Below are 12,143 nucleotides of genomic sequence, written 5' to 3' on the forward strand. Positions count from 1 at the left end.
CACATTGCATCTCCACTAAACAAAAAAAATTTAAAAAAAATCTTATGCTAAATGGCTACAACTTGGAAACAAAGTCTTTCTTTGGCTGCTACAAAATCCTCCAAAAATTTCCCATTTGAATAGTAAGTTGAAATATCACAGAGATTTTCATCTATTAAGTACAACTTCAGGACTGTAATTAGAAGTCAAAGAGGAGCTCTTCAATGCTCCCCAACTCTGAATCCAGGATTTAAACATGCTACAATGTGTAACCAGATCATCTCATGTTTTTCTTTCCTAAACTGCTATAAGATCCCTGGTGAGATGATGGCTGATGACAGATGACAGAGCTTGGTGTCTCAACTGACTGCCCCAAAAGACCTGAAATAAAAAAAATACTATGAGTATCTTAATTATTTCCAACTCATGTCCGTCAGAAAAATCAGAGGCTTCTGCAACGTTTTAGGCCCCAAAATTCCTTTAACAAGTTCAATAGAGCAGACAAGCCTAGGTGTTTGGGAAGCAACATATGTATTTTACATGTGGAAATTAAAATTTAATAAGCAATAGTTTCCCTTAAAGTACCGTGAAAGTCTATCTTTTTCAGTCCCCATGATCATTATATGAGCAATGACTGCGTGGTTGATCTACTTCTCAAAACTGAGTTGATACCTTTAGTGATGTTCCCAATCATATGGCTTTAAAAAAAAAAAGCACCAATGCAATCCTTCAGAAGTCTAGAAGTTTTAGATTTGCAATTTAGCATGACCTCTGTCAAAGTTCATAAGGTCTCCATCTGTGTGTGAGTAACTGCTAGGCTACAGAAATATGGACCCCTAGAGCAGCTTGCTCCTGACTACCTGCTGCTTCCAAAACACCAGCCAGACATTAGCCCCACACTTTCACAGGATCAAACAGAGGCTAACAGGCAGTGCTTATTTCATGCAAAGTTAGACACTAAACTGAAGTATATTGTATTTATGTTGCAGTGGTTTTCAGGGAATTTTTCTTTTTCTTGACCAGGTCTGCAGTCTGCCAGGAACAAAATCACATTTGTTAACCTGACAAGCCATGACATTTCCAACAAACAAACAAAATCCTAAACCGTATCAATTTATTTCCCCTCCAGAAAACAAAATTTCACTTCAGCATCATTTTTTTTACACTGTTAAGACTGATGCAGAACTGCAGTTACAGTTATATTCTTCTTTTCTCTAAGTCAAAATATAATAAAAAATAATAATCAACTTTCCTTGTACCTCTCTTTTTATTTCACTTGGCTGTATTCTTCACACAATATTACATCAGTAGAAACTCAGTTTAAGAAGTAGTTCTTGGCTTTCAATTTTGACACACTATTTTCCAGAATACATTCGTAAAAGAGAGTGGACTAGCATTTAACTTCTGGAGATCTAATGAAATAAAATATATATATACACACATATATTTGTATGTTTTATATACAACAAACATCTATTCCTGAGGATCAATTAATTTTCCAGTTAAATTGTAGTTATTGCCTAATGAATACATGAGCAGACTAAATAATCACATTGTTCACCAGAGCTGATTAGTAACCACTATTTGAAGAAGCCCTCATTAAAAATAAAATAAAATTATAATCAGAAGAAATTACTCCCCATACTGCCTGTCTTTTTATCTTGCCTCCTTCCCTTCTTCATTCTCTGGATTACCTCTGCCTTAAAACCTTGCTAAATATACCAGATTTTTCATTTACTTACAAACTGTAGCCTAATTCCTAACTTGCCTTCCCAAGAAAACACAAAGAAGAAAAAGACAATAAAATTAATTTTATAGAAAACAAAAATTTTATAGCAGGTTTATGAACAGGATATCACACCACATTTTTACTCACTAAAAATCAGAACTTGGAATGCCAAGGCACAAAACCATAGGCAATGTTTTCACTATAAATATTTACTGACACTAAACATATTCAGTGTTGATTAGCCTTTTTACAGTATTAAGCTTCTGTCATCTTGACGTCTGCAAACACAAATCTGCGCTTATCCATGTAAACTTAATTGGAGTCCTACATGCCTCTCTGTAGATAAGCAGTTGAATATACTTAACTTGCTGATATTTCAAATTGTGCTAAGTGGAATAGAAAGAACTTTATCTGCATACTTACTGATTGCAAAAACAACGTGTGGAGTACAGTACTAGAGGTTTCTCTTTTTAAAAAAATAGCATAGCAAAGCTAAATTATCACCAATCAATTTAAATGCTAAATAAGAATAAATGCTATGAAGTTTAGGAGGCAGCCGAGTTGATTTCTCTAACCAAAAAATAAAGAAAATATTAACCAAGCTCTGTGCTGAGCATTATGAAACACTGATTATGTTACTCTCCACTTAAAACAAGAAAATTATCATAGATTTGCACAGACTATGAAAACACCACTTTCAACACATGAACTTTTCAAAGCCCATGATTACTACCCAGCTAGCCTCCACGTTTGCAATTCCAAAAGTTGTCATAATATTCCCTAAAACCCTCAACATTCAACTGTTTAATTGTCTTTCAAAGCTTGTGTTTTGCTTCAATTCACTTCAGAGCAGGCTATCTGCATAAAAAGTCCCATCCCAAAAGCGAGAAGAAAGGCTTTTTTAGCTTTGTAATTTTAATACACAAACATCCACATAAAGTTCTCACATAGGATCAGTACACCACTGACCCTCAGAGCTGAATATGTATTTCAATTAAAACATTAATTCTTTTAGATATTAAAGTCTGAAGCTCACAGAACTCATAGACCAGAATAAAGGGGGAAAAGAAAGGGGGGGAAAAGCAGATAATATATGGTAATATCCTACTATAAAAATCATTAGTTCAAACTGAAACTAAATTTTGTACTGCATGCACTTCTGAACCTCTTAATAAGATTAAGCAGTCCATTATTTATAGTGCTAGCAAACACATATGAATGTTTGAATCAGTAGAATAATTGGAAGCAGAAGTTAAGCAGGCTTTTTCAAGAACAAGTGAAAGAAAATGGATGGCCATCCTGCCATCACCCTCTCCTCAGCCACCCCTTTACTCTAAAGAAGGGGAATAGAACACCAGGACAACATTATATCTAAGGGGTATAACTAGAAATAACAGCACTTGTCTTTCAATGCCTCCTCAACCTGGCACACTGCATTTTGTGTAGTTTTTCACTGCCACAATTCTTTTTTTCTTAATTAAAAAACCCAGAACTCCTCTGACAAAAAAAAAAAAAAAAAAAAGTACCTTACTTTATTTCCCTTCTCCTGCACCAATAACCTTGCCTTCCTCTTTTACCTGATCAGTTCAGGTAAAACTGTACCTGTACTTCAGTTGCCCTTCCCTCTTTCTCCTCCATAGTGCAGTAGCCTATAACCCTTCCTAAACTACACACCATAACGTTCCACTGACAAGCTGCCACTCCCACTCCCTCCCCTGCAACTGGCTTAAGGAAAAAATGAGGAGAAACAGGAGGAGAATCTTCCCTCATGCCAGCATCTGTGCTCCAAGCTGATGTTACCGAGCATTCTGCAACGGTCCCTTCTAGTGGTTTTGAACTAAGTTTGTTGCTTTCCCTTCTCCAATTTTGGTTTCGACACTGACACACTTGGGGACCCGCTGGTCCCTGTTGCAAAGGGTCAGAGAACACAGAGACTCTTGCAGACCTCCCAGCCCCTCTTCCCTCTGCTACGCAAAGAGGAGAACCCACAGTTCACAGTTGTACGACCTGTTGCAGCACTTTTTTAAAGCACAACCAGGAAAACGAGGCCTGTTCCGTTCTTTTTTTAAAAACGGACACTATATGCCTTTTGCAGGAAAACTGGCTTATACAACAAAGATTGTTTTGTTCACAATACCAATGAGCACACTTGCATACCTGCATGGGATCAGAATACAGGAGAGTATAAAACTTACAAGTGTCACTGCCATCGAGAAGTATCTTTTAAGTTAATATATAAAAGACAAAATCATTCAGTAATTGATGACGTTTGGATTTAATGAAAGTTTATTGTGAAACCCTTTGTACCTGAAAATTAATTTCTTTGAAATATATGATAAAATACTAAAATTAAAGTGGGGGGTTTTTTTGTTTTTTGCTTTTTTCTTGGAAAGCCAAGGCCTTCTCCACAATACTAAGCACACTACTCTTCTTCCTCCCAATTAGTGTGTTTACAGCTGCAAAAACTCAAGACAAGTTTCTGCTGTCACTGTTCTGGCAGGTCTCCATTCATATCAGAGAGTTAGCGCCTATATTCCTATTCCTCTCAAACATTCACCACACTTACTTACCTCTTTTCTATGATTGCTCTTGTACCCCATGCTGGAAGATCCCCCCCTGGTTGGTGGCTCCCTTATTTCCCCCTCATTTCTACTCCTCCTTGCTCTATCTGCTGCTTACTCTTTCCTCAGACGCTCCTTTTTCCACTCTTCTTTCTCCCAAATGGTCTACTACATTCCTCTCTCCCCACCGCAAGCAGGAACCCAACAGGTAACGGCTGACTTTACACAAAGACTGTTAATTTCATGTTACTGCTTTCTATCTGAATCAGCAGGGAAGATAAAAAGCAAACAGAGGTCAAAGGAAAGATTACAGGAATCTCTGCACTCACGGATATGAGCTATCTGCCCAATGAGACCTTTGGTGAACTGATAATCAGTTCTACTTGCTGCATAAATATGTCCATTTCTTTTATTTAAACAGATAAAAACAATTTTCATACATAAACTTTCCAGAACTTCATACTGGGTTTTATATATGCCTTTAAATGAACAGATTATTCAGCATCATAAGTTACATGACAAACATGCTAAAATCAGAGAAACTGAGAAGAGGGAAATCACACATCATGTTTACACATACAGTAGACACACTGAAAGGCATTCTCCCAATACCATATTTCTGTTGTTCAAATTAAAAAGAAGAAACAAAACCTTAAGTTTCTGAAGAAAAGTGGCATAAAACAAGAGAAAGATGAACTACTAACAAAACAGTGCAAGCTCACAGGAAACAACTCATGCCTCATCCCGATGAGCAACAGTGCCTCTATGTTTGACCGATGCTTTGAACTTTTCAGTATTCACAAATTCTCCAGTAACCACTGGATAAAACGAAAAGTGTATCTGCTTGAGACAAATCTCGGTTAGATGTTGAACATTAATCATCCCTGAACTATACTGGAAGACCCACAGATAAAAATGTTACCTAATTAGACCCTTCCTCATTCAGAAGTCTCAACTGAGATCTTGAATTCAGATCAGTTCTCAATGGAGGACTCGGTTCCTATCAGAATAATTTAGACTGTAAAGGACCTTAGGAGATCATTTAATCCAATCCACTCAAAGAAGTGCTATCCTAGACTTTTACCTGCTCCCACTAATAATGCTGTAGATATTACACAGGAAATAAGATGCAGATTACATTCTCATGACCACATTGAATGTATCTTGAGTTAGTCACATTGTTAGCATGTACCAATGAACAGACTGTAGAATTTCTTATTTCAGTGTGTGCAAGTTGTCACCAGCCCAACCTGTAATAAAATGTTAAGGCAATAAGCATTTTCAGAGCATAGCATTGTGCAAACATCACAATTTGAGTTATGCAGCATTTATAATCAAGACACTGCTATTACAAGCACTATATGATGCAGTCTTGGTTGCTTAAAGTATTATTTACTCAAATTTTGCGTAAGTCTGCTTTCTTTGCAAGTATTAGATGACATTTTTAGAAAATTTAGTTAATTTCGTTTCCTTCGTGATGTTGTCAGGCAGATTTAACTGGGAGGGACTGCTGAACCATGGATTCGAGGTCAGGTACTATCCGGTCCTAGAAAACAAGTCAATAAAGACCGCAGTCTTGCTCTCTGTAAGTGGAACGGAGCTAAAAGGGAATGGGTAACTCTTGGATATCCTAAAGCCACAGCAGTAGAAATTGAATGTCTGCTCATACAGCCAGTAGACAAGGAACAGCAGAGTAAGTCCTTGCACTTCACCCTGTCAGCATGCCTCAACCCAGCCTGGATGAGTCACCTCCTGGAGGGTCACTGTGCTGCTTCAGTCTCTGGGTTCTCTGCTGGGACTGCCATGAATGACATTTGTTCCAAGAGGACATTTGTCTTCTAGGAGCTGGATAAAGACCACTGATTTCATGCAGGTCAGCAAGCAACCATCAAAATATTAGTGACTAAAAGTCCTTACCAACTTTTGCCTGCTTTGAACTGGTGACACAGAAGTGATGGGAAAGACTCCATCTTCCATTAGCAGTCCCTAAGCTACCCATTAGATGGTCCTTGACCTGTTACCCAGTCACCCCATCCCATTCCCACCCTATGTGAGTAAACGAGCGTTTTTGCTTACAGAAATGTTGCAATTCTTGGGAATCTAAATTCTCACAGTATATATTATCAGTACAATTCACACTGACTTCTGCTGGTAATGCTTAGCTAAAATGCTTTGTAACTCAGAAGAGACTTGTTACTTACAGGGAAAAATACACCGTCTCTAAACACAAAGCAAACATAAAAGCTGCTTCCAAGGAAACTGAGGGGGGAGTGTTTCAGAAATAGGAATATGGAGCACACTATTCAGGAAGACTATGGCGATTTCTAAATAGTTATGTACAGGCTCACTATTCAAATATAAAACCAAGTAACTTCAAAGCTAGGTAAAAAACTATGCTGTATCTTTTACTACTAGTAACAACTCAGTTGTGGAGACGACTTCATGTGAGGCACTTTCACATAAGATCAAGGTGGTTTAATATTGTTTTACATAGCACCTAACATTTTAAAGCAAAAATATACACAGTCATTTTAGAAAAAAAATGCATGAAATTGCTTTTACTTTTCTGATGTTTAATTATTTTTGTCCATTTAAATACCAATATATTACTACTTCTGCATCACCTGTTAGGCTTACTTGAACTTATTAGAGACAACTCCTCTGAACAAGGAGGAGTTCTGTACATGTCAATGCAGTTCAGAACATTACAGATAGGACAGTTTCTACAAACTGCCCTATCAAGTATCATTCACACTAGGCAAGAGAAGAAATACTTTAAAATCCATGAATGTTACATTTTAAATAAACCCTCAGAAGAAACTACCAGCTGTGTAAAACTACACAAAAGTCCTGTGGGTTTTCAAATGGAAACCACTGCTCACCACAACTAAAAAAAGAGTTCTGGAAATTCATCTACTTTTGAAACCTGTGGTAAAATAAAATTTGTCCTTTGTAATACTTTAAAAAAAAATGCATTCCCCCCCATAGTTCATTTATTACCTCTTTCAATGTTTTTAATAGATGAAGAGCTTTTTCACAGGTAGAAATACTAGAGAGGTATCAGGTATGAACACTTAAATGCATACATGCATACTAATAAAAGACTGTAAAAAAATCAAGAATGCAAGTTAGTAATTTTCATACGTAAGACATCATATCCTTTGTAGGTATTTATATATCTGTGGAACTGCTATTAGGTACATACACACCTGTGTAAAACACCTAAGAACAAACAATGTGGTTCCATCCCATATTACAGCACACAATAAAAGACCATGCTCCACACACAATTCCAATATTCTCATTAACTATAATCCTTCCAGCCTAATTTTCTATTGGTTCAAACTGAGTTTGAATCCAGAGCCTTTCTGCATTAAAAACAAAAACAAAAAAAACCCCACACCTCACATCAGTCTAGCTATAGTGGTATAAATTTCTCTCTCATATAAATTTACTCAGCATGGGTTTACATCAGCACATTGTACTGCAATAATCTAATGGCTCAAGTTGCACCAGTATAAATCCACTTTAGAGTTATGCGGTTCATTTACAATGGCTAATCCTACCACCTATCTAGCTACACTGTGGTAGAGGGATGCTCATTTTCCCCTAGATAGATAAATCTTTCTAGTCTGACATGGCATCTGTAGTATTCAGCAGACAGCATTAAAGCCAAACCAAGTTTTACAGAAACACTCATATGATTGTCTGCTGTATGAGGTCTCTCCTGCTCTTCCTCCCAGTCATTCAGAGGAGGACTTAAGTAAGCGTTCCAAGTCTTTCTCCCATCTCAAACCATGGAACAACCTGCCCAACAACCAAAACAAGGAACAAAGGCGGCAAATCCTCCAACAGTTTCCTTCCCACCTACCCCGGTTCTTCACGTATACTGACTAATAATGAAAAAAACAACTCCCCCAAACACCCACACAGTTAAGGAGTAAAATGAAGATTTTTGCCACATCACAGTTCCTTTCTCTAATCATCCCCAGGAAAAGAAAGGATAAGAAATCCATTTTTTTTCCCTCTACTATGACTTTTCCTTTCTATTTTCCATAAGACACAGAGGAAGATCTGAAGATTTCTCCTACACAAACCATGACTTCCCTCTCTAAAACTTAAAAGGAGTTAAAGTGGTCATGGTTGATTCACCCCTGCTGCTTGGAAAGGCTAGAAGAACAGCTACTTCTCCTAGGCAGTCAGTCAGCAAGAGCTGAAACACATTCTGATCATCAGCCTACATCTGTATTTGCCCAAACTTAAACAATTACCTTGAAAATAAGAAATATATATACACCCACAATCAAATACTGCATTGTGATATTACTTGACCATAATCAATGTATTAAACTGCTATAAAATAGCAACTACTTTAGATTTCTTACAGTGTAGTGGCCTTTTTCTTCCCCCACAACATAATAAATGAATTATATGTTACCATTTTGTGAAAACTCTTACAAGTTTAAGGAAATGATTTAAATATCTCATAATATTCAAGCAAAAACCATGGAGAAAAAAAATGAAGTCTCTTTAGATTTGATGTATCTTCTCAGCTTAATTAACACAAGCTTTTCCTGGTTTAATTTGCACTTAAGAAGCGGGAACTTTACTCAATTTGCTAATTACTACATTTTCAAGCTGTTTTCTTGAAATAGATGGCAGCCTATCACACTAGGAACCCAAATTTCTGTAGTTACCTCGAATTACGTAATTGTCCAAAGCCTCTTCCATTCTTTTCAGTGCTTCAACTCTATTAGAGCCATAAAAAAAAGTATTTAAGTTACCTAGAAATAAGATCATGTTTGTCTCTAGATTCTGAATAGCATTTAAAATCTAAATGGTTTGTAGAACTTCTGCAGTCACAAAAACTTTTCTCACACGTTACTATATCTGTGTTTCAGAGACTCTCTAAAACATCAAGAGAAAACTAAGATCTCTTAAGCCATTCAATGAAAGGTGGCCAATCACTTTTCCTTCATAAAACTTAAAACATCTAAACAAGCTCGCTCTTCTTCTTTAGGTGCACAGAAAATTAGAGCAGAGGTTCAATATCTAGCTGACTCTTCTGACTTCTAATGCCCAACCAACTCCTAAGATTAAAGTGTGAATTTTTTTGACAACTGAGCTCTGACTATAATGTCGTATTTTCATTTTTACCAATATGTTCCTGATGAATAAGAACTAATATTATCAACCATTTCTTTCACTGCTTCTTTTTGGAAGCCAGCCTTATTGACATTTTCGTTCTGGCTAGGTTACATTAAAAAAGGTAGATTGGCAACGCCTAAGTTTGAAAGTAATGGCTTCTGTTTAAATCTGAATTCTTTTAATAATCAGAAACTGCAAGACAAATAATTACGGTGTCAAAAGATTAAAAAATTTTGTTCAGAAATGACACTAAATTTCTTCTACTCCACATCTTCCTTCACCTCTTTCATATTCCCTTGAGGCATGTCATGCCTAGCACCTTTAAAATACTGATTTACCAATTCTTTAATATACTCTCCCTCCTTTAAAAGATCTGTGTATAAAATGAGTGTTTCATACCTTTAGAATATTGAAAAATAATCAACTCACTTTTGAAATCATAGGATCATAATAAATGCTAATATCACTTCCTTGTTGTATGCCACTGTCAACACGTACCTTCAAAAAATAAGAAGCAAAAATAATTATATATTGGAAAAAAAAATATTTCAACATGAGATCAAATCTACCTGGCAGGCTTAAAACACAACACCCATGAAGCTTATCACATACATTTTTTTCCCCTTGAAGAACTAGAATAATTATTTGTTTTCAGAGAAGCTGGAAGGGGGAAACGGGAGCTTTGTCCTCCACCAGGAAAAATACTTGCAAGTTATTCTCTCTTTTAAAAGAAAACGTGACTGCAATCTTCAGTTGATAGTCAAAATTCTCTTTTGTTCTCCTAGAATGCACAGTAAGTGCATTAAATTTGATCTAACAACTTTGGTTGCGTTACACACTCTAAATTTCAACTCTGAACGTATCCAATTCCAATTTAATCCCTGTAATAAAATACAGTTGTAATTATTCTTCTGACTGACACCTGGCACGAAGGATGCCCCTTACAATCACATCCTTTCTGCATCTATATGTAATCACGTCCCCCATGTTCCGCTACAGCCCTTCCGAGGGCTCCAGTAGGCATACAAGTAGGGAGCGTTCAGCAGAAACTTTGGAGCTCTGCTTATCAGCTCCATAGGAATACTGATCCTGTGGTTTTCATGTCTGTAACACTTTCCTTCTTTGCCTCACCCTCTCAACTGTAAAACATTTTTTTTCTGTTGCTGCTGTTCCCCTGAGGCTTTAATGTTTACACAGCTTTTTCCATGGCTTTGCTTTGTAAGGACACAGCCCCAATTAAAGCTCTGATTCTGCAATATTCACGGAAAAAAATAACACAAGTTCAAAAATTTCTTTTGAAGAGGCTGATTGCTGTTAACCAGCCAACAAGTTAGTTAGTATATTGCTGATTCTTGTTTTCATCTCTCAGTTTGATTTCATCACTGTAGCAATGGGGTTAGCCATATAAAACTTTTCAAATGAGCAATTTCTGGGGAATAAATATTTATTAAAATTGCTGCTTTTGAGTGCTGGAATCTGAAATATTTTTTAAAAACTAATCAAAATAACTCGAGAGTGATAAATGCATTCTGGGGATCATAAGGATGGAGGGCTCTAATCAAAGCTGTTGAAGCAGCAGGGCTCCGATATATGGCATTGTAAAGGGGGTGGGAAAGAGGGTCCTGGAATCTCACTTAAATCTTCACCTGTGGGAAGGAACCTTTGTAATAAACAGCAGCTCATCTGTCTGCAGCAAGGCAGAAAAAGGTCAACACAACGGCTGTTAGGCCTTTAATATTTTAATTTAGGCAATTATCAAGGGACCACATGTAGAACCTCTTGTCTACAGAATCCACATGAGGGCATGATGATGACTTTATTATCTAAATGACATAAAAAGATACCCTAGCAGGTGTACTGACTTTCTTCAGTAAGAAACACTGTCTGAAGAGTTTTTATGACATTATGTTCTTTTTATTTAAAAAAAAGCATATACTTATTCATATATTTGTATTTATACTTATATATTTATATAGGGTCTTTTATATATTATGTTTATGTGTATAGCATATTTATTCATATGTAAAGGCAGTAGCATTTCTGTAGCATTTTTATCACATCTTACTGAATGTGCTTTATCTATGCTTAACTAGGCCCCCCACTACCCATATCAGGATATGTTTAACATTAGCTACTGATGAGAAGGTAGTTCAGACATGTCATGATTACAGAAGAAACATGCAGCGTATTTCCCAGCTCCCCTTCTTGTAACTGCTAAACCATCCTTCCCTCCAGGATGTCTGCCTATATATAGTCAATGCATACATTCTCACATTCAAATCAGAAAAAATTAATTTACCTACTCAGTTCGAGATAAATCCCTTGCCCATATATTTTGTAGCATACAATAAATACATATATAAGACATGAAGGTATGACATACATAATCCACACATACTTGAATTATACTGTGACTTTTGTCTCCAAAGTAGTACCTATAAAGTGATTACATACAAGTGTTCAGGGTGATTTACATATGCATACATGTGCATGTAAGTATTTATACATGTATATTATATTTTGACAAAGAAAAAAAATATGAAAGGTGCATAATTTGGACCCAGAGTAAGCAAGTTACTCAGACCTTGAAGTTAATGTAAGGCTTCTGAGGCTACTGACCACATGCTCCGCCTGCTCTGTGTTTCTGTTGATACACAACGTACATACATACCACTACACAATTTACACTTTTTCCTAAGTATAATATCCTGAAAAACTAATATCCT

General features: G+C 36.4%; 1 protein-coding gene across 1 annotated transcript in view; it reads right to left on the minus strand.

Annotated features, from left to right (window-relative positions):
• Nucleotides 1-12,143, minus strand: part of PCCA (propionyl-CoA carboxylase alpha subunit) — a 296,238-nt gene that overhangs the window by 152,781 nt on the left and 131,314 nt on the right. The window contains exons 15-16 of the mRNA XM_019474286.1: nt 9,843-9,915; nt 8,967-9,038 (exon numbers count right to left, since the gene is read on the minus strand). Of these exons, the coding sequence (XP_019329831.1) occupies nt 8,967-9,038; nt 9,843-9,915 (145 nt within the window). The remainder of the gene's footprint in view (nt 1-8,966; nt 9,039-9,842; nt 9,916-12,143) is intronic.

This window comes from Aptenodytes forsteri, unplaced genomic scaffold (assembly GCF_000699145.1).
Source record: "Aptenodytes forsteri isolate BGI_AS27 unplaced genomic scaffold, ASM69914v1 Scaffold123, whole genome shotgun sequence".
Classification (NCBI taxonomy): Eukaryota; Metazoa; Chordata; class Aves; order Sphenisciformes; family Spheniscidae; genus Aptenodytes; species Aptenodytes forsteri.